Below are 22,899 nucleotides of genomic sequence, written 5' to 3'. Positions count from 1 at the left end.
AGACGCGAGGAGCTGTCATGTCGCAGGTGTTTAGAAAGCATCTCTGGAAACAAACGGTTTCCAAGCTGGTTCGGGTAAGACAAGTCATCGGCCGCTGTTGTGTTTGTTGTGTTAGTCATTTCAGGGTCCTCCCCCATTTTAGTGAATCCATCCACAGAATCTCCATGTGTTTACCTCATACCATAAAACTAGCTGCAGAACTTTACTTACAGCTGCTGCGTTGACTTTGACAGTGTGTGTGTTATTTCTATTTCCCAGAAGGATTTGGAATATAAATGGACTAAATCATTTTATTTGAGCTTTGGTTTGAATATTAGATAAATTATCGGACCATATTTGTGTATTGCAGTGATTGTCAGCCTCGCCATAGCTTAACTGAGGATGGGCCTTTTGTGTGCTTCTGACAGCTATTAATGTTGTAGATGTTATTACACGGGTGTGTCAGTGCTGGCTTCTGTGTCTGTGTTATGGGAAGAAATACATTTGGTTGTGTGTGTGTGTGTGTGTGTGTGTGTGTGTGCCTGCCTGTCATTGTTGGAGCCTGTTATTGTTGGCCATTGTGTTTTGTGTGTTAGTGCATTGCATTCAGCGGTGACTTGCGTGTGTGAATAATTGGCAACACTCTGCATCGTGTCTGTATTGTTAGTCTCTGGGCTGAAGACTGACTTGGCTGTTCACACAATTTGGATTAAAGGCAAAGACAAGGTGTGAAACGTCTGGTCGCCCAGCAACTGATGGCTTGCCACGCTTTTTGTCTTCTGGTCGACCTGCGGTGTGAGTGTTATGTGCGTATAATGCGTGTGTGCTTCTCCAGAAACTTTACCACGTCTGGTGTTTTCAAATGTCTATAATTATTTTAAAAAGTGCAAATGGAACACACCTGCTCAGCATTAGAATATTTCTCATTTGGAAAGTCAAACATGAAGGTCACTGATCTTAAAAGAAGATCACCAGACTGGAATGGAAATTGTGCAGCGGTACAAAGTGTCCATGTGTGAACTGACTTAACTGTGTGCAGTGAGAGTACATTTCAAGCCTGCAATTTTGTTGTGCTCAGCAATTGTCGATGTGTTGAGGTGACCTGCGACCTGCAGCCACTGTTCCTGAGAGAAGCTTGTTGGTGCTTGGCAAATATTACCAACGCTTTTTTTGAAAATGTGAATATTTTGTGGATGATGTAGGTAAACTGCAGGTGGACACGGTTTGTCATTTGCCTTGTTTCACCAGACACACTTGAATGTCAGTGAGCTTATTGCCTGATCTCTGTTAAAGCTGCCGACAGGCTAGCGCCTTGCTGTTCTTACTACCCTTGTTAACACTCACAGCTTGTGAAGTTGTTGGCATGCACCACCTCACTCTGGCTCCACATGACCAAATCCCAACTAACGAGAATGAATACTCTGACTCGAACCCCCCCTGACTTTTGTTTCCTCTGTCTCTATATCCATGTCCATGCCTCCTGCCTCGTGTCTCTCAGGTCCTTACCTGTTACTATATCCTGTCATATTCTTCCCTATCTCCTCTGCTCCCTCTGTTTCCTCTTCCTGTCATTTCTCATTTCCCCCACCCCTCTTGCCTTCCTTTTATCGATTTGTTTCCCTCACTGTGCAGAACTACTGATCCTGATACATCAATTTCTTTCCCTTTTTTATTTTTTGGGACCTTTACGAGACTTATTCAGGGTTCTTTGGGATCCATGTGTCACATCTCGCCAATCTGTTTCCTGATATAATCCATTGGGACTCAGCCAGGGCGCTTACATTCACAGTATGTGCTGCAGTGCTCCAGTGCATACTACATACTTTAATGTTATGTTTAAAGATAAGGTTGCGCAACAGTGAAATCACTGTTCTGTGAGAAAAAGGAGGAGAAAGGAAGAGGGAGGAGAGGAGGGAAGATCAAAGAGTGTGAGAGAGAAACTTGATCCGTTAATAAGTCATCATCGATGTTCTATTTGAATCCAGTTGTTAACAATTGTCCTAAACAGAATATGTAAGAGCTAGCTCTCAAGTGAGTTTTTGGCGCGGCCAGTCACAGTAAGCCTGATGTGTTGCAGAAGAAGGCGGTGATGTCGATGCAAACAGTACTTTAAGCCGCAAAGCATCATTCCTGCCATCCCCTGTTTAAGAACAAGACGAACAGAAGGAATGGTGAACCAGAGGGTTTAGATACACCCTGCAGCTGGCACGCCACGCACCACCAGCTTTCATGTCAGTTATTGGCAGACCTTGTTACTGTGTTACTAAGCAGCGTAGCCTGGCAACCCACTGTGGTTACCGCCCCACCGTCCTAAACGGCCCGTTGTAAACTGGCCGTGTTGTTTGTCGTTCTATTCAAAGAAACGTGATTTTTGCAGACTCAAAAGTAGAGGGAAGAGGGCAGGATCTGTGCAGCTGGACGTCTTGAAGTGACTGCTGACGTCTTGTTTGGACATTTTCTGTTACTCTTGTGTGGAGCTACACACAAAGTCCGGACGGATACTGTGCATTGACAGATTATCCATGTTGACATATTCTACTCATTCATTGAAACTGTAAGTTGGTTCTTTGAGTGGACTTTTTATTGAAATGATGTCTGAGGAAAAGGTGTAGGACCACAGGAGCGCGTCAATCATCTGTCATTACCAACAGCCAGCCTCATGACTGCATACAAAGTATGTGAAATGCGATTTAACGGCTTTGTGCACTTGGTCATGTGATGGCTTGACTCATGTCTTTTTCATCATCAGTGAAGCAGAGCAGAGTTGAATTTAGCTTTAGAATGTCAATTTTAAGCCTTTTTTTTTTCAATTTAAAAGTAACTCCACACCCCATCTTACTATAAATTGAAATGGTCTTTGTGTTTTGTTCAGCAAAAGTTGAAGGAGGAACGTGAAGCTAAGCGGGCTCAGCTGGATGGAAGACATGACTACATCCTCAGCATTGTGGCTTCATGCCTCGGACTGGAGAAATCTGATGTGGAAGATGCCACACTGGAGGGGAACCAGGTAACCTGTATCTACACCGAGACATTTTCTTTTGTTTGTATGTAGTAGCCTTAAAAGTTAAAGAAATAGGCGTGGCAGCATTTGCAGCACACTATGGACTTTCATGCTGTGCACTCAAACGGCAACCCAATGTCTCTTCGTTTGGGAGACTGTCGTGTCTTATTTGTTAAAAGTTTTCTTTTTTTTTTTAATCTCTCTCAGATTGACCGCATGGAACAGTTCTTCGTGGCAGAGGGTCTTCCTCACCTCATGTTCTACTATCAGGACACAGAGCCAGTCGAAGCAGGTAATGAACCATGTCAACCACGTTTACATTTTGGCGATACATTGGGTTGAGGCTCTTTACCTGTACGAATCAATCTATTTCGGTAACAGCAATCACAGCAGTGTTGTAATTGAGAAGGTCTCAAAAATCGATTCAATAAATCAAGCTAGTTGTGATGAGACCTTGTGTCGTTTCCGTGTCCAATTCTTTGTCTCAGCAGCAGCAGCCTCGGTGCCCTCCCAGCTTGTTTCCCAGCAGCCCGGTCGCAGCAAGAAGTCCAAAGTGTTCGTGACAGACGGGAGGGATGTGGCGCTGACCGGAGTATGTGTCTTCTTCACCAGAGCCAACACTTCGAAGGCAATCACCTCTGAGAACATACACAGAGTGAGTCACTTTGTACCGCTGGGGCCTTCTGTTATGGAGTTCACTTCAATGACAAATGCAAACAGACTGATTTCATTTCCTTCTGCAGTAATTTCTCTTTTAACCCATTCCTGTGATGAATCTCAAGCGGCTTCTTTTCATCCAGAGCTAGTGAAACAATAGGGGGACGATAGCACTCTGATCCCACAGGCAGTTCTGGCTATTGATTGCTGCTGATCGCCTGCTGTCAGCAGCAAAGCTAATCAGAACCACTGATAAACTGGCATGTTTGCTACCAGACGGGGGACAGGAGGGGCAACTCTGGTGTGTGTGTGTGGGCGTGTTTTCATGACTTGTGGGGACTGTTAACACAGTTAAATTGTGGGGACTCGCCTTTCCTATGGGGATCAAAGAAAGTGTCAAAGTCAATGTAATGTCCCCAGAAGCCATGACAACATGAGCAGTGTAAAAGTACTGTTTTTATTTGTATTCATTTAGATAAAATAATGAATACAAATCATATAAATGAATACAAATAATAATCAGAACATAATGCATCTGGAAGGTTCTCATTTTGTCGATGAGAACTTAAAGGTCACTCTGTGACCAAACTCAGCTTTTGTCCCATAGAACCCAATGGGACAACATTTGCCATATGCTTAATTTGGGTTCCTAAATGAAACACATGGCTTTCCATCCCCTGCCGTTTGCCTGATCTGAGGATCAAATGCTCCATATGTCATGTCCAGTGTGTGCTCAATGCGTCTACATGGACAGGACTGGTTGATTTAGGAACGTTTGTTTATTTCACATGCTGTACAGGCATAACTATATCTAAACAACGCCGTTTCCACTGGTTGGTAGAGGCTATTGCTATGGCCTACGCCAGTAAGGGTCTCCAGACCCCATCTGCCATGCATGCTCACTCCACTGGGTATGGCAGCATCAAGGCCATTGATCTCCAGGACATATGTCATGTGTGCACTTTTATCTCTTTCTAGGATGTCAATTTCAATATGTTGGACACAACGGAGGTGGGTCTGTTAAAAAGTGTGGAGCAGCTGCTCTCCGAGATCTTCATCCCAACACTGAGGAAGATGAACCACGGCTGGGGGGAGCCGGCCAGTCCCCAGGCCCAGGCTGTCAAACAGGACTTCATATCATCGTTGGAAAGCTTTGTGTCTGTTTTGGCTGGAGCACAGGAGAGCCTGCAAGAGAAGGTAAGGAGCAACAAGGGTACATCTGATAGTTAATGTGTGATTTGAATTCAGAACAGCTGTCAAATACCCAACAAAGAAACACCTTTTGACTTTAATCAAAAGCTGTTTTAAATATTTGGACACTAACCAGATATCACATCCTATATGTTGCTTAGAAAAAAACACTGAAAAAAACATCATTATTTGGCTTAATATAGACAAACAAAGGCTGTTTGAACATTTGTGAACCTTTTTCATTAAAACTTGAAAAACAAGTAAAATAACTGTAGACAGCCTGCTTTGATCACAGCCTCTACTTTCAAATACATGTTGTGGAGAAAGTTGTGGAAGCACACACAGGCACACATCCACAAACTAAATTAATTCTAGACACAACGCAGCAAAAATAAACCGTGTCATGACTTGCCTCCAGGTTACCTTGAAAGAGTGCGACACATTTGACCTGCGGGTGCTGAAAGGCCCATCAGACTACATGGCAGCAGCCAACAGCACGGAGAGCACAGAAAAGATAGAGGCCTGCATGAAAGTCTGGATCAAGCAGATAGAACAGGTGAGATGTTGTTCTAAAACTAAAAATATATATGAGGTATTCAGAGAAAGCAAAGGGTAAACTGCAGAGACGATGCTTGAACAGTGAGCAGCTATAAAGCATATGTGTTCTCCAGGTCTTAGCAGAGAGTGACCAGCTGAGGAAGGAGGCTGATGACCTGGGCCCTCGGGCTGAGCTGGACCACTGGAAGAAACGAATGTCACGCTTCAACTACCTTCTGGACCAACTCAAGAGCCCTGATGTCAAGGCTGTACTGGGTGTGCTCTTGATGGCCAAATCCAAACTCATTAAGGTCCGTCACTGCCAGGTTTTAGGTGCTATATGTACACATTTCTTCTCAACACGATGTGTTGCCAAAAGACTGCAATGTTCAGTTTGACACGGTCTTATATTAAATGCAATAAGGGTTTGTTTGTATAGTCATGGCGGGAACTGGACACCAGGATCACTGATGCAGCCAATGAGGCCAAAGACAATGTGAAGTACCTCTACAGCCTGGAGAAGTTTTGTGACCCCCTCTACAACAGTGACCCCGTAAGACAACAGATCTAGAGATGAAGCGCTCTGCCGAATTCAATGCAAACCAAATGTACTGTATCCGTGTTTAACTGTCCTTCAGTTGTGGAAATGGTGAGTTGCACGAATACAATTCAATGTGTGCAATTCATTACAAACACCCAGCAGCTAATTTCTGTTTCACCCCAGGTATCGATGGTGGACGCAATCCCAGGTCTGATCAATGCCATCAGGATGATTCACAGTGTTTCTCGCTACTACAACACGTCAGAAAAGATCACGTCGCTTTTTGTCAAGGTAAAGGGTGGCTGCTGCTCCGCACAATGCAACGCTGATGAAGTGGATTATATTGTCTTCAACAATAGGATTCAGAGAAGCGGCTGCTCACAGTCTGGCTATTGTTTTCAGACAGCGATTGTGACGCTGTGATTGTCATGTTTTTATGGATGAATCAAACGAACCATTGAAACATTTAGTGTTTGCCTACTAAGGGCATTGTTACAGATTAACCCAAAGTGAAAAACATGATTATGAACAAAAGTATTTGTAAAATTTCCATCTCTAACATCACAGAGCTTGTTTGATAAAAGATTAGATGTGAACAGAATATAAACGTCACAATGTTTCATCCTTTGGCCTTTTGACATATTTGCTCATGATAATTTGTGCTGTAATATTTAGCTACTTTATGTATATTTGCAAGTTGTTTGGGTCCACAAAGAATGAAATGCATATCTATATTTGACCATTCCCATCAATACCTCCAGGTGACAAACCAGATGATCACAGCCTGCAAAGCCTACATCACTAATAACGGCTCTAATTCAATATGGGACCAGCCTCAGCAAGTTGTAGCTGACAAAATCAAAGCTTCCATCCACCTAAACCAGGTACTGCTTATTGGTAGAATTTATTATATCAATCATTTATCTCTTCTAGTGTTTTTTTTCTGTTTACATTATCATCCAGTGTGGTTTGTTTGCAGCACAGTGTAACATTTGTGAGTACTGCCTTTGCCACAATATAAGAAATGTTAAGAATGGAAGCAGAGTTTCTCTTCAACCAACAGTTGTTGCTGCTCTGGTGTGATGGATGGATGAAAATGAAAGTGAGCGGTTTTGTTAAACTGTGTCCAGGAGTATCAGCGGTATTTCCATAAAACCAAGGAGAAGCTGGAGCAGACTCCCTCAGAGAGACAGTTCGACTTCAGTGAGATGTACATTTTTGGGAAGTTCGACACGTTCCAGCGACGACTCAACAAGATCCTGGAGATGTTCGGCACCATTTCCACCTACTCTGCCCTGCAGGACTCTAAGATAGAAGGGCTGGAGACCATGGCCACCAGGTTTCAAGTGGGTATACTGTTATATCAGATATGATAACACAGAGAGACATTGCATTAACTGATGAAATGCCACTTCTAGCCTGTATGTCTTCTGCCATTCATTGATCTTTGAACATGTCAGGGTGGCAAAGGCTGCCACAGCAAGTTTCACATTGTTTGTGTATAAATACATGGAATGTACAAAATGTTGATTAAATGTAATTGTAGAGTAGACTGGGAATGTCTCATAGACTTTCTTGAATTGTGTCACTTTAACTGGTGTGGAGTGTATTGATGTGAGCTGTGTTTCTGCTTCCTTGGATGCACAGACTGCAGAAATGCAGGGAAAATGGGAGGTAATTTCTCACCGCGCTCTTTTATTAATGCATGGCCTATTTTCATAGTTGACAGCATGCGGTGTTAAAATTCACAGACATGAACTTTTACCACTGTACATATACCTGGTAACAATACGAGGATACTAACTGCATGGATTGACAACAGAGAACCAACTCCAACATGGGTTGTCCATATTAGTTGCTCAATGGATTTGTGTTGTTTAGTTTTCTCCAGTAAGTTACTAGCAGATGTTTTGCTTGCTGTCCATTGTACCTAATGTAATTCAATCAGTCCTTTCATGGCCCAAGTAGCCAGACAGAGCTGGATTCAAATAGATGGCAGACGCTGACAGTTAACTCTAATTTCAGAATAGCAACATTTCCCAGCTTAGGTTTGACTGCAAGCAGAACAATTAGGCACATGTTTCAGAGGCTACTACCTTTAAATGTTTAAAAAAAATAAAACTTATTGTCCATGTTTGTCTGCCTTTGTGTGTGTGTGTGTGTGTGTGTGTGTGTGTGTGTGTGTGTGTGTGTGTGTGTGTGTGTGTGTGCGCGCGTGTGCGCGCGTGTGTGCGTGATAGGCTATTGTGCTGAATATGAAGAAAAAACATTACAGTTTCCTTGACCAGAGACGAACTGACTTTGATGTTGACTATGAAGAATTCTGCAAAAGCACCGCTGAGCTTCATGTAAGTAAAATATTACAGACACTACACATTAGTTTGTTTCCTCCATATTGTACAGTACAATGAATGGGCCTTCACGTTCACAAAGCGTCGTCGGTTGTTATTGCTGATCAGGGGTCTGCTCGGGTAGAAGTTGGATGGGGCGATACTGGGATTGACGTGAGGTCTTTAATACCACACGTCTGTACATAACCACATGCTGAGGAAAGGTTTAATTAGGTAATAAGTGAAAACACCTGTGGCTTGTCTTGTTACTGTAGTGATGACCCAGAATAAACCATGTTTGGAGGAGTGTTCATTTGTAGTTAAAGGTTCCACTACACTGTCTCTCTTGTAAGTATGTTGTATTACTATTTGGTCCTTGTGCTTCCAGAATCAGCTGAAGAGCTTCATGGATAGCACCTTTGAAACAATTCAAAATACAGAGAGAGCTCTGAATGTGCTGAAGAAATTTGAAAGGTAACCCAATTTTTTTTCATTTGCATTTTGTACATGTTTCATCTAAACGAGGATGTTTTAGTCTGGTCCTCAGTGCAGAAGGCTGCTCTCTATCCTACCAGCTAATTAGTAAAGGCTAATTGCTTTCGCATGGCATCTCAGGTATGAATGAGTAGCTAATCAAATAGCTGAAGTATAAAACCAGCAGGACTCTGAATCGACCTTTCTCACTGTGGATATTTCATCACCTGAAGCAGAGGTGTAACGAGAAACATAATTGCTGCTTTACGAAGCTTTGCCAGGTCCAGGGTCTGTTTTTGTGCATGCTGGCTCACTGATATTATTTACTGGCATATCTAAAGGAATGGGCCCATTGTTGACTTATTACTAACACCTGTGTGTTTCCTGCAACGACAGGTAAAAATGTCTCTCCAAGTGAATGTTGTAAACCTTGAACTAATACAAAGCCGGTGTAATCGCTGGAAAATCCTTTTGTTTGTTCTATTTACATCCTATTTATTTTATTCTTCTAATATTGTCTATAATTTGAACAACTTTTATTTTCGGACTCACTAAAAACAGACTGGGCATCCCAGACCTCGGCATTGAAGAGAAGTACCAGCGTATTCTGCAGAACTACGGCCGGGACATTGAGATGGTCTCCCGTATCTACATGAAGCAGAAACTGGACCCCCCCATTGGCCGGGACCTGCCCCTCGTGGCAGGCCGTGTCATTTGGGCTCGACAGCTGTCCAGCAGGATCCAGGGTCCCATGGATCTCTTTCAACAGGTGATATTGAATTTCTGCCTCTCCACAATGAAACGTGTCTGGGCCTCTGTGTTGTTTTGGTTTGTTTAGATTTACAGTGGAAATGTCACGCAGTACCATTCTATCCCTGTGTAGCATCCTGGTGTTCTGTCCACACCAGAGGCCAAGAGGATCATCAAAAACTTTAACCGGGTCGCAAGGGTCCTGTTGGAGTTTGAGATGCTCTACCACCACAGCTGGATGAAAAAGGTAAGCAGAAGCAAATAAAGTATGGATATTAATAGTCCCATGCGTGTGTTTCTCCCCTCTTATCCACACCCGACTCCTTTGATCATTCACCAATTTCTCTTTCTTTTCTCTCCTCCTCTCACTCGTCCTTTCCCACAACCCTCCCTAAACAACCCAACCCACCTTGATGCCTCCTGCCCAGATGGAGGATGCCCGGGTGGGCCTGCAGGCCTCTCTGCTGGTCAGATCTCCGGAGACAGGGGCTTTGTTTGTGAACTTTGACCCAGAGATTCTAACACAGATCAGGGAGGCGAACTGCATGACAAAGATGAATTTGGAGATCCCACCATTTGCCGCTCTGTTACAGCAGAAACAGGACACACTGAAGAAGAACTACAACAAATTACAGGTGGATATTACACACAGTTACACACATCTGCAACTACATACAACTCAGAGAAGCAATGTGAGGGACAACGTTGATTGTGCATTTATGAAGTGTAGAAGACAGTAAGTATCCTGTGTCATATTTGTGTAAAATGGTACATACATTGTATAAAGGTATTGCACTTACAGCATTCTCCATTGAACGTTGTATCTCTTCCTTTCCAGTTAATGTTGAGTGAGAACACCAGAGTGCGCTCAAAGATTCAGTGTGCTTTTGAACAGCTCGCTATGCCGCATGTAGCTAAGGTAAGATTTAAACTATAGTCCATATCCTGCATGCTCTTTGTTTATTTATTTATTTGATAGCGGTACTGTACTCATATAAAATAATTATAAATAACACTTTAGAAAAAATTGCTTCGATGTCCTTAGAAGACAAGAATGTCTGCGTCTGAAAACGGACAAAAATGATATATTGATGATATTTTCCACTTTCACTGAGGTGTTTTGTTTTAGCCAACATCAGTCCTGATCATAAATACCAAATACACATTCATTTTCAAAGTTTGAACCCTTTAAATGGCAGTTTTACATATTTGTTATCTAATATAATTATGTATTAATAATTATTTCCTAGATGCTAAATTGTAGCAAACATGAGAAAATGTCTCAGTCTGGTGAAAAATAATGCTAATAACATTGTACTGAAAAACGCTTCTGAAAATAACCAGTGACAGTAAAGCTGCTTTACCACTCCTGCACCAAGTGTAAGTCACTCAGGGACGTGCGGTCAGGGGAGGTCATGAAAAGTAAAAAACAAATAATGCTAAAATAAAATAAATATTAATATTTCTCTACTGATCTGTGCTGTAGATGAAATTTCTGTATGATTCCAATCATTTCAATCATTTTTATAATCAGAATCTCTGAATGATGTCATGTCCTGTTCAAACAGAGGAGACAGTGAGGTGAGACAGAGACCAGCTGTTCCTCACCTCACTGTGAATCCTCACTAACTGTTGAGTCTTTTTCTGTCTCATTGTTTGTCACCACTGTAATATCTGTAGACTCTTTTATTATATGTCCTTTCTTTACATAGAATAATGTATTTCACGTCTGTGTAGAACATGTTTAGTGTTGCTGATCTGACATTAAACCGCAGTGAAAAAGCACAGAGAGGCAAACAGTACCTCTGCCTCACTGAAGGGGGCGAGCGAGAGCCCACGGGTCGGGTTCATGCTTGTTCTGTCGTTGCTCTTCTTCTACACTTCTCTTCTTCTTATATTTTGCTTTGACCACAACAAATGTAAGATTCTATATCCAAGCTTAAAAATGTCTCAAAAAACAGTGAGATATGAACAAATCAACAGCAGTTCAACGTCGGACAGGTAAAGTAACCTTTTATGTGTTTGTTGTTCTCTTTGTACATCCGGGGTTGTTACGCAGATTATCACGGAATCTCACGATTTTCGCGGGTGGCGCTCGCGAGCGCTCCGCTTCTGAAACGTGTGCGTGTGTGTGGAATGCTGATATGAAAAACAACCAGTAGTCAATGTGAACGCTGCCAGTTGAATGGTGATTGAAGCTTCTCTATTGGGTTCATGTATTTGTAAATCTGTCAGTGCCTCACGTCACTGAAGTAACTCAACATTTCAGGAGAAGTTATGGATGTGCGCCACAACTTACTCTATTTAGGATAAACCGTTTATTATGATGTAATGTTAGTCATTGCTTCAATACACAATGGGGAAAGGAGAAAAAATAGTTTGAATTTTTGACAGGGGGTTTTGATGTAACCCTCTGGTGAAATACTGTATAATTGTACATCTTCAGGCTTGTTAAAATTCTCTCTCTCTCTCTCTCTCTCTCTCTCTCTCTCTCTCTCTCTCTCTCTCTCTCTCTCTCTCTCCCCCGTGTATATATGTGTGTGTAGTTTAAAGACTTTCATTCTTGCAGAGTGAGAAGCACAATTCTAGGCAAAGGGTGCTTCTGTGTGCCGTTACTGTGGTTTTCATTGTTTTAAGTTATGTATCAAATGTGATTTTAGATCTGCATACAAAGGGATTATGATTAATGTTATGTGATATTTTTCTGTTGCTGCTTTGTCTTTTTTTTTTTTTTTTAAACTTGAATCTATGACAAGTGCCAACGATGGTGCACTCTGTACAGTAGCTTTGCAGGTCAGCTACTGTACAGAGTGCATCAGCATACACCAATGACTTGACAGGTGGATGAGGCTATACAGCCGGGTTTGACCTCCATCAACTGGACGTCCCTGAACATAGACAAGTACCTTGGCCGCATCGACAAGGCTTTGGGTAAGCGAGATCAATGACCCACATCCTGGCACACTCGCCAGCAGCGTCTGATAAGATTTAAATTAATTGATTACTTGTGTTCTCATAAGTAACTCTCACATGCAGTGTATATGCCGTCCCGCTCTATGCTCCCTCCCTCCTTCACCTCTCGCCCCCTTTCCCTTCCTCCAATGCGTGCCCTTTCTTTTCTCTCCTCACCTGTCGGCCCGTGTCCCTCTCCGTCTCATTTCTCTCCAGTTGAGCTGGAGCTGCTGATGGACAGAGTGAACGACCTGGTGGAGTTCAGGATAGATGCGGTACTGCAGGAGATGAGTGGAGCCACGCTGTGTGTTTTGCCAGAGGATGAACCGGTCACCTGTGAGGCGTTTGTTCAGACCACCAGGGTAAATACTCAGTCTGTCTCCAATGAAATAACAGTATTAAATCTGTGGTTATAGTTTTTACTAAGCTCACCCTCAACCTGCTTGATATAATTTGAGAGAGTTTATGCTCACATAAAAATGTTATTACATGCCAGGGGCTTTAATACACTTAACACTTTTTTTCTCTAACAATATTTTTTTTTATTTCCCAGAGGACATTCATTTAATTATCAATTACATTAATGGAGACTTTTGTACAACACGTTTATATTAAAATGCTCACCGTTAAGGTTGTTGCTGTGTACTTTTTGGGACATGGATGCGCAGTCGAGGCCACAGGCCGTCAATCATTTATTAGATTTATTAAAGGGATGGAATAACCGTTTTTTTTTTTTGCTGTGAATCATCACCCATGGTATTCAGAAGAAAAAAAAGTATACTAAGAGTTTTATTGTGGTTGAGGGGGACCGTGTATAATCCGATAGTTAGTGCTGTGCTGCGGTGCACTACTCATGCCATATATACATATTTGTATAGGACCTGTGCATAAGACAAGCCCAGAGTCTCCACACTAAGAGCTCACTAGTGGAGGAGGCTGCTAATGAGCTGATCAACATGCTGCTGGAGTTTGACCACAAGCAGAAGGAGGAGGTGGAGAAGATGGAGGAAGAAAGCTGCGCCGAGAGCAAGACCATAGAGCACATTGACAGTGAAGGTATGCTAACGCTTTCCTTTTGACGTCAAATAGAATGGGACACGCTAAGCTGCCATTGAACTTACTATATGTGTTTGCGTTCGTTATGTTAGAGCAGTAGCTAATGTGTCACCTCTTGCGTCTCAGGTGAAGATGAAGGCCACTCAGAGGGCCGTCTCTTCTCGAGAAACACCTTGCTTCCTCTTGCCAGCGTCGGTCCTTCCTCTCCCTTGGTGAGGAGGAAGAAGAAGAGGGACTTGATGGAAGTGATGGAGGAGGAAGCCCAGGAGCTGCTCTCGTACTTCAACCACCGCAACGTGGATGCTTTGCTTCGGATGACACGCAACACCCTGGAGATGCTACGCAAGCGCATTCACGCCTCCTCGCTCATGCATTTCTTGGGTGAGTGTCAGTATTTGAGCTTATCGTCAAAAAACTAAAAACAATCATATAAAAGCCATAAAGCCATACCATGAATTCTGGCTTGTGAGGTTGTTTTGTTTCTTGTTCTGTCCACTGAGCTCATGAAGTGTCACATCTCTGAATCACAGCATGCTCTTATCAGAAGGACTCTTCTCTCCCCCTGTAGCTGAAGGTGACTCACCCAGTCGTGGCAAAAGCAGCGGTCAGCAGGCGATCTTTAGAGTCAACGTGACCCTCTCCATCCCTAACATCGCCATGCTTCCAGCTCTGGAGGAGGTCCAACAGGCTCTAAACCGGGCTGTAGAGTGTGTAGTCAGTGTCACCAAAGGAGTCAGCCAGTGGAGCAAAGAAAGGATCTCCAAGGTGGGTTTGACCTGATGAAGGAAGCAATAGTTTGTGACAAGTAGAAACAGATTTATACTTCTGAAGAAGAACCACCTTCTCACGACTGTATCTGGTAACTAATCTTTCTGGACTGATCATTTGATGGTCCCGTAGTCTACCACACAAACCCAGAAGATTGTCTTTACGTCGGTTTCCCTTTTGCAGAGAAAAATGAATGAAAGGCGTATGGCGGCTCTGAAACAGGACTGTTCTGAGAGTGAATCGGAGGATGGAGCAACAACATACAGGAGCCTGGCTGGTATGAGAGGACACGAAACCGTACCCAACAGTTCAACAACTCAACACCGGCTTCAGAGTGATTTATCCGTATTGTTTCGAACATGCAGACCAGAACATTAATCATTAGCTACTCCACCGCAGTCACTCGGTACTCAGATCTCCTTATTTCACAGCTCAGCAGAGCAAAGCCAGATCTGACGAGGAGCAGACACACGTGTTGATGAAAGTGACATGAATATTTCAGTAGCCAAGGAAGGAAGACATTTAAACGAAAGACATTTTAATATCTAATTTGGGAAGAGCAGCCCCCTCACTCACATTGCACCCTGGCTAACTTGGAGGTAATGTTGTGAAACATGAAAGTGGACGATAACGGGTGATTGATTTGATATTTAAAGCACTCACTGACATGAGAAACGTTGGAGGATTCAGTGCAAGACTCCACCTTATCATCAACACTTGTTACAAGATTCCATCTCTCCTAACAGCCCTGTGTTGATTGGTAATTAGAAATGAAGGATTCCGAGCAGAAGCCCAGCTGCTTTTTTTTTAACTTTCCCTCCATCCTGTCCGCTCCGTCTCTGTTCACTCAACATGGATTCTGATTTCCAAACTCTATACTTTTCAGACGGCAGCACCTCGGATATTTCAGCGTCCGTGATCCAGGCTATCCCGTTCCAGGCTAGAAACTACTACAAGAGTGTGTCCGACAACAAGGAGATAGTCAAACTAGTTTCTGTTCTCGGCACCTCCGTCAGCTCCACCAAAAAGGTACCGGCCCTTCAACTTCAGCAAGACATTTCAATGTGGCATGTATACACGTCCGGAACACACCGCAGCTTTCAAAATGCATCTGAATCTAAACTGTACAGTGTCTGTTATTTAATACTCTGTATCTGTTCTTTCACAACAATAATACGTGTGTGCACTGTAAACGGATTTTCAGTATCTGCTTTTTTAATATACATGACCACCCATGAATTGAAATGACCTTGTCATGTTATCTGAATGTCACATGTTTAAGTACCGCCCCATTGCTCACGTAGTTGCTGTTTTCTGTTCATTTACAGGAAGTGATGACCGCTCTGGACCGGTTCAGCCGTTACCATCACATCTGGAGAAAGGACCGTGAAGACACCATGCGAAAGTACGATGAACTGAGTGACGGACTGATGTTCACTTCTGACTCTTACCACTGACAGCTAACCGTTTTGTTTACTGTGCATCAAGTCACCGCCAAGGAAAACGGCTTCATGTCGACGCTTTTTTTTGCAGATTCGTTCAGGGCGGTCCCTTGCTATCAGAGTTTGAGAGCCAGATTATTTTCTACCGAGATCTGGAGCTGGAGATAAACGCTGAACCAGAATTCATTGCTGTAGGAGCTCTGGCTCTATTCACAGGTTAGAGTTGCGATACTTTGCTGGTTACTAGCTGACTTTGGTACTTTGGTGCAATCTTTCTCCATCACTGCTGCCTAAAGAAAACTTAACACCAACATGGAATATAGAATCAACTTCCAGCCAATCCGTCTGATCTCTGCATGCTCACGTGTATTTCTTTGTACCAGCGGACCTGAAGATGTCGCTCACTGCTGAAACCAAGAACTGGATGGTGGACTATGGACTGTACTGCAACAGGAAATATCGCTCAGACATGGAGCAGATCTTTGCTTTTGTCGATGAAGCGGGAAAGAAACTGAATCGGCAGATCAAAGACCTGGATGACATCCGCATCGCCATGACGTCACTCAAGGAGATCAGAGAGCACCAGATATCTGTAGACTTCAAAGTTGGTCCCATAGAGGTAAACTCAGCATTGAGTTCTTCATAGAGAATGGTGGCTCCTGACCCCCTGTCCATACACACTAATGCACACTGGGAATAGGCCTAAATGTTTTCAGGAGTGCACATGAGAGTGTATCAGCAGTGTTTATAGTGAGAATGGTTTTCAACAGTGTATATATGAAGGTCAGTGTATGTGAACATAAACCCTTTAAACAACATCCATGAAAGCATGTTAGCTCAACGGAAGTACGGAGGAAATGTAGGAACACTTACATGTTTTCGGTAAATGTTTGATTACTTGCCAAAGTGATGCTAATATACGCAGATGTCGGGTGAAATACTTGTTTTTTTCCGTCCTCACAGGAGTCCTATGCCATGCTTCATAAATATGAGCTGTCGGTGGCCAAAGAGGAGGCCGATAAGGTGGACACGCTGCGTTACACCTGGGAGAAGCTGTTGTCCCGGAGCACAGAGGTACAGAATGAGCTGGTGACCCTGCAGCCCAACTTCAGAGGAGAGCTGGTCACCAATGTGGAGACCTTCCTGGAAGACTGTCAACACTTCTACCAGGATTATGACAAGGTAAAGGACAGAGAACACAGAAAACACAAGATGAAAATGCATGTGTGCACAAACAGTGAAAGGCTCAGACGGTCCTCTCCATCCACCGCTGTATAATGCCTGCTCCTCTTCAAGCTGTTTGTTTTACATCACATTTGGGCTGATGCAATTCCTATAATTTGTAGGACTACAGTATACAATCATGACCCGGGTTATTAAATACCGACGAATATCAACCATTGCAGACACAACTAATTAAGAAGTGATTGAAGCATTGTGCCGTACTCAGAGACTCACTTAATCCTCCCTGCTTCAGGACGGCCCCATGGTGGTGGGGCTAGCTCCTCAGGACGCCAGTGACAGACTCATCATGTTCCAGGTTTGTGTTTGACTGTCTGAGGGACTGTCTGGGAATTGCATATACGGTTACATTCCAAATTTCAATGAGCTAAATGTAATCGTTTACATTTTTAGCACTGTACTGATTTCTGACGTCTTATCGCCATTTTTTTTTTCCCTCTTTAGAATCGATTCGACAACCTGTTCAGGAAGTACGTCACTTACACAGGTGGAGAGGAGTTGTTTGGACTTCCTGTTACCCAGCATCCCCAGCTGTTGGAGATCAGGAAGCAGCTGGCTCTGCTGCAGAAATTGTACGGCCTTTACAACAATGTCATCGAAACAGTCAATGGTTACTACGATATCCTCTGGGCTGACATCCACATCGAGAAGATCAATAATGAGCTGCTGGACTTTCAGACCAGGTAGACGTTTTATTTACTGTGAAATTGATGTTCAAGATTCCCAGTCGCGTTTTAGACCCCGAGTAGAAGTGGAGCTTTTTTTTCTGTCAGTGGTTCCCTGTGTCGTTTATCTCGTGCAGATGCTATTTTGACATATTGCAGTAAACGCATGTAATCAATAACATTAATTATGGCCCTGTTCCATTATGGCCCTGCGTGTTGGCTCACCGGACTGGTTGTGACACTCACCGTAATTATTTTGATCAATTACACCTGTGTTCACCCTGCTATGACATGTCAAAATGGCTGCTGCTGAAAGGGCTTGTTGTGCTGAGCTGAGATAAACTGTGAGACACAGAACACATCATGTTCCTCTACTCAACTAGACTAAACCGAACTAAACTGCTGAATGACCATTCAGTTCTAAGGATACTATATAAAGAAAAATAAAATGATGCCCAAGTAAAATAAAAAAAGAAGGAAAAAGTCTGTCAGGAATTATCCTAAAAGGTTTTCTATGAAGCACTGCTCGAATTCTCCGAAGGATTTAAATTTCACCATTTCCATCCACTTTAATCCTGCATGCGAGGAAAGAGGCTCAGAGAATACAAGAGAAGTCAGAGCTAGAGGACTTTAATGTGTCTGGACCCACGCGTTCTCCTGACAGTGTGAAGTTGGTTGAAGGTTGTAGGCTGTTAGCAGTCATGAGGGGAGTGCGTACTGTGTGTGTGTCTCGAAAGGACACACACACACACACACACACACACACACACACACACACACACACACACACACACACACACACACACACACACACACACACACAGCTTTTGGTCTGTGTTTCATGCAGAATGAATCCTTAGTTTCGAAGACGGACGTTAGCCATGAGTTTGATGATCGTATCTGTTAACTACAGGTGTCGCAAGCTGCCTCGCGCTCTCAAGGAGTGGCAGGCTTTCATGGACCTGAAGAAAACAATTGATGAATTCAATGAGTGCTGCCCCCTGCTGGAACTCATGACTAACAAGGCTATGATGACGCGCCACTGGAAGAGAATCACTGAGGTTCGCCTGCCGTTACCAGCCACCATCAACCCCCTGCTGCTATACTTATAATAACAATAATGATTTCCACACTTTGACCCACAAGTCTGTCTGATTCGTTCTAAGGTGACAGGGCATACCTTTGAGGTGGAAAGTGATGCATTCAAGCTACGCAACATTATGGAGGCTCCTCTGCTCAAGTATAAAGAGGAGATTGAGGTAAGAATGACTAGTAGGTCGCCTATGCAAGCCAAGAGCATTATAAAAGTGCCTTTATTTTGTATAGCAAACAGTGACTCTGATGTAATGGAAGGATGTTGAGTGATAACATCCCTTAATATGGATAATGATCATTGATAACTATGTTGAAAAGGTTTAATCCTTATGTGATAATATATAATAGTTCTTTAATCAGCATTTTGTTCTTCCTCTGCCGTGTACTGTACATACTAATGTATCAATATCCTGCGGGGAATTGAAAATGTCTATTTTCTGATATTTCATTTGCCACCACCATGCGTATTGCTCCTGCTTTAACACGTCTGAGGTGTTTTTACGCAGGACATCTGCATCAGTGCGGTGAAAGAGCGTGACATAGAGCAGAAGCTGAAGCAGGTGATCGCCGAGTGGGACAATAAGACTTTTACCTTTGCCAACTTTAAAACCCGTGGAGAGCTGCTACTGAGAGGAGACAGCACGTCGGAGATCATTGCAAGCATGGAGGACAGTCTGATGGTTTTGGGCTCTCTAATGAGCAACAGGTATGTTCATGTTGATCCTCATCATCAGTAGTATTTTGATGGGCTTGATCTGCCTTGTACACTTCACAGCAATCGTACACGCTGTCACTGTGTGTGGTATATGTTAAGCACACGTGGATTTATTTCCCAGGTACAACACTCCATTTAAAGCCCAGATTCAGAAGTGGGTTCAGAATCTTTCCAACACGACTGATATCATAGAAAACTGGATGACCGTCCAGAACCTCTGGATCTACCTGGAGGCTGTGTTTGTGGGTGGAGACATTGCTAAACAGCTGCCGAAGGTAGATTGAGTCACAGTCAATTAGTCATATTTGTCATATATATCAGTGTATGTAAGTGTGCTTCTTTTTGCATTGCAACAATAGAAACAAATGCAATAAATACAACGCCTGATGATCAGATAAATATGTGACTCAAACTTCAGGAAGCAAAGCGTTTCTCTAACATCGACAAATCATGGGTGAAGATCATGATGCGAGCCCATGAGATGCCCAATGTGGTCCAGTCATGCGTGGGAGATGAGACCATGGGACAGCTGCTTCCTCACCTCCTCGAACAGCTGGAGATTTGCCAGAAGTCACTTACAGGGTGGGTACCAAGGATTCACACACCACATGTGTCTGGCTAGTTGTATTTTCTAACACAAGGTGCTTTGAGACAGACTGTTGAGAGTAACGTTCTGTTCTTTTAACATGCTGTAAACAGCTACTTGGAGAAGAAGCGTCTGCTGTTTCCTCGTTTCTTCTTCGTCTCTGACCCTGCCCTGCTGGAGATCCTGGGCCAGGCCTCCGACTCACACACCATTCAGGCCCACCTCCTCAACGTCTTTGACAACATCAAATGCGTCCGATTCCACGACAAGGTGACTTTTTCATGGATCTCCTTAGAGAGTGATCAGCGGTCTTTAAAACTCTCTGACAAGAGATATTTTTCTGCAGAACTGAAAAGAGAGAATATAAACATGATGTCATATTCTGTCCCTTCCCTCACACGTCAAACATGATAGTCAATTTAGAATTCTAATCAAGAAAACATGTGATCATTCTCAGATATACGATCGTATTCTGGCTATTTCCTCACGGGAAGGGGAGACTGTGGAGCTGGAGCGTCCCGTCACAGCCGAGGGGAACGTAGAGGTTTGGCTCAACGCTCTGCTAAAGGAATCCCAGAGGTCTTTGCACTTGGTGATCCGACAGGCTGCCTTGACCATCCAGGACTCTGGCTTCCAGCTCATCGACTTCCTCAACTCCTTCCCTGCTCAGGTATATCATAAATGAATTCAAAAGAATTCTCCCGCTTGCTGTATTTTTCAAAACATGGGCCGTACCGTTACTCTCTGTGATGACCTTTGACCTTGATCTAGGTGGGCTTGCTAGGCATTCAAATGATGTGGACCAGGGGCTCTGAGGAGGCTCTGACCAATGCTCGATATGATCGCCGCATTATGGCCAAAACCAACCAGCTCTTCCTGGATCTGCTCAACACACTGATTGACATGACCACGAGAGACCTGGGGGCCGTGGAGAGGACCAAGTACGAGACCCTCATCACCATCCATGTCCACCAAAGGGATATATTCGACGACCTGGTCAGTGTTGTATTGATTGCTTAGTAGGACTTTTTTTTTTTATCATGATTGCTCAGTATACTGAAGTACAGTGGAGATTACAAACAAGTGACGAGTGCTGAAGATATGCTTTTGTAAAACTGCATTTGATATTCAGATATTCAGGTGAATATAAGAGCTGTGCAGTAACTTTATTTGGACGTGTTTGAAAAAACCCCATTATTATTTAATCCCCTCTTACCTGTATTCATATATTCTACTCCCATCTTCTTTTGCTCTTGTCCTGCACATTTTTTCAAAATTACTTTTTGCCGTCTTCTTCATCTAACTTCACTCTCCTATAATACCTCCTAACCGTTGACCCCCCCCCCCCCCCCCCCTCTTTCCCATCTTCTTTTTCCTCCTCACGCCTTTTATCTCTTTGTATTTCCTCTTTCGATTCATCACCCTGCTTATTCTGCCGCTGCTCTTCACTCCATCTACTCATTTTGCTCGCCTACTAACTTATTTCCTTCCTGCCATCCTTCTCCCCTCTCCTTTACTGTCCTTTTACCTTATTTTCATCTTATGACCTCTCACCTCTTTTCTTTCATGCTCTCCTTAGCTGCCTCTCTCCGTCTTTCCACCTTTCTAATGTAACCTTCCTGTCACCTCATGGCCACTAATGCATCCTGCCCTTCAACCCCTCCTTTCCTCTTTTTCCGGCTTTTATCTCTCACCTCCCGGATGGCACCCTTTGAATTCCTTTTCTTCTCTTGCCATCTTCTCTCTCCCCCTGACTCCCCCTGACTCTTCTATTCTCTTCCTCCCTGCTGCATACTCTTACTCTCATCCCTTCTACTTCCAGTGCCGGCTCCATGTCAAAAGCCCCAATGACTTTGAGTGGCTGAAGCAGTGCCGTTTCTACTTCAATGAGGACTCGGACAAGATGATCATCAACATCACAGACGTGGGCTTTAGCTACCAGAATGAGTTCTTGGGCTGCACTGAACGGCTTGTCATTACGCCGTTGACTGACAGGTAGATGGTCATCCATGAACACAGTACACACGCACGCACGCACACACACACACACACACACACACACACACACACACACACACACTTTCATAAAGCCATAATTACAATTGTATGAATGTACTTTTGTCTTGACCAGAAAATACTGTCAAATGATAAAAATAAAAAAAAAATCACACATTCATATTTTAAAGAGCGTGTGGAGGGCCTAGCACAGGGGTCGCTAATAGGCGGGCCACGGTCCGGATCCGGAACCCAGACGCTGTCCTATCCGGACCCGGCTGTATAACTGATGGATAATTGAGATTTATACATTTTGGCAGAGCGCTTCTATTTTAACCTGCGCAGCTTTTCCAGCCTTTACGGCACTCGGTCAGCAGTCCAGGAAACGCACCGACCAATTGCACGCGTTGTAAATCGTCTCATGTGACGCTGCTCGGCCAATTGAATATCTGTATTCCAAAACGCATCGTGAGTCGAGAGACGGGGGGAGAGAGAGAGAGAGAGAGAGAGAGAGAGAGAGAGAGAGAGAGAGAGAGAGAGAGAGAGAGAGAGAGAGAGAGAGAGAGCAGTGGGAGAAGTAGTTTCTCATGGCGCACTCTGAAAAGAGAAAAGTGGAGAAAACAGAGCTTTTAACAAAGAATGGACGGACTCGTACTTGTTCACTCTTCCTGCTGGCGCTACAACATGTGTTCAGATACCGCGGCCAATATTCAACGTGTCGATGTGAAACGCCACTACGAGACCAAACATGCATCTTTTGAGCAAACACTCCAGTCTGAACGGAGGGCATCAGAAGTAAGATGTGTAGAGATTGTTTATTATGAAGTTGATTGAGACCGTTATGATGTGAAATAGAGTTAACAAAAGAGAAGAAATAAGTTAACTCCAGCCAAACTCTTTCATTTTTCATTTTCATTCATTTT

At 43.5% G+C, this 22,899-nt stretch overlaps 1 protein-coding gene across 4 annotated transcripts in view; it reads left to right on the top strand.

Annotated features, from left to right (window-relative positions):
• Positions 1-22,899, top strand: part of dnah5 (dynein, axonemal, heavy chain 5) — an 84,355-nt gene that overhangs the window by 4,786 nt on the left and 56,670 nt on the right. The window contains exons 1-39 of one of the 4 annotated variants that reach the window (XM_068736075.1): positions 18-74; positions 2,852-2,986; positions 3,188-3,284; positions 3,472-3,635; positions 4,616-4,834; positions 5,247-5,384; positions 5,500-5,676; positions 5,805-5,918; positions 6,090-6,197; positions 6,668-6,790; positions 7,037-7,252; positions 8,147-8,254; positions 8,625-8,710; positions 9,272-9,479; positions 9,594-9,707; positions 9,889-10,095; positions 10,299-10,379; positions 12,301-12,391; positions 12,629-12,774; positions 13,291-13,468; positions 13,616-13,849; positions 14,043-14,233; positions 14,420-14,462; positions 15,123-15,265; positions 15,565-15,641; positions 15,770-15,894; positions 16,062-16,297; positions 16,642-16,860; positions 17,156-17,218; positions 17,365-17,603; positions 18,499-18,646; positions 18,752-18,844; positions 19,187-19,386; positions 19,517-19,670; positions 19,814-19,977; positions 20,095-20,251; positions 20,439-20,651; positions 20,753-20,977; positions 21,804-21,976. In XM_068736075.1, the coding sequence (XP_068592176.1) occupies positions 18-74; positions 2,852-2,986; positions 3,188-3,284; positions 3,472-3,635; positions 4,616-4,834; positions 5,247-5,384; positions 5,500-5,676; positions 5,805-5,918; positions 6,090-6,197; positions 6,668-6,790; positions 7,037-7,252; positions 8,147-8,254; positions 8,625-8,710; positions 9,272-9,479; positions 9,594-9,707; positions 9,889-10,095; positions 10,299-10,379; positions 12,301-12,391; positions 12,629-12,774; positions 13,291-13,468; positions 13,616-13,849; positions 14,043-14,233; positions 14,420-14,462; positions 15,123-15,265; positions 15,565-15,641; positions 15,770-15,894; positions 16,062-16,297; positions 16,642-16,860; positions 17,156-17,218; positions 17,365-17,603; positions 18,499-18,646; positions 18,752-18,844; positions 19,187-19,386; positions 19,517-19,670; positions 19,814-19,977; positions 20,095-20,251; positions 20,439-20,651; positions 20,753-20,977; positions 21,804-21,976 (5,864 nt within the window). Of the gene's footprint in view, positions 1-17; positions 75-2,851; positions 2,987-3,187; positions 3,285-3,468; positions 3,636-4,615; positions 4,835-5,246; positions 5,385-5,499; positions 5,677-5,804; positions 5,919-6,089; positions 6,198-6,667; positions 6,791-7,036; positions 7,253-8,146; positions 8,255-8,624; positions 8,711-9,271; positions 9,480-9,593; positions 9,708-9,888; positions 10,096-10,298; positions 10,380-12,300; positions 12,392-12,628; positions 12,775-13,290; positions 13,469-13,594; positions 13,850-14,036; positions 14,234-14,419; positions 14,514-15,122; positions 15,266-15,564; positions 15,642-15,769; positions 15,895-16,061; positions 16,298-16,641; positions 16,861-17,155; positions 17,219-17,364; positions 17,604-18,498; positions 18,647-18,751; positions 18,845-19,186; positions 19,387-19,516; positions 19,671-19,813; positions 19,978-20,094; positions 20,252-20,438; positions 20,652-20,752; positions 20,978-21,803; positions 21,977-22,899 lie in introns of those variants that run through there. The other 3 variants (XM_068736074.1, XM_068736073.1, XM_068736072.1) reach the window with 3 other exon arrangements.

Source organism: Cebidichthys violaceus, unplaced genomic scaffold (assembly GCF_023349555.1).
Source record: "Cebidichthys violaceus isolate CVI_PGR_0920_01 unplaced genomic scaffold, fCebVio1.0.p SCAF_7, whole genome shotgun sequence".
NCBI classification, from domain to species: Eukaryota; Metazoa; Chordata; class Actinopteri; order Perciformes; family Stichaeidae; genus Cebidichthys; species Cebidichthys violaceus.
The sequence above is the reverse complement of the archived record's forward strand: the minus strand, read 5'-3'. Positions and strand labels throughout refer to the sequence as shown.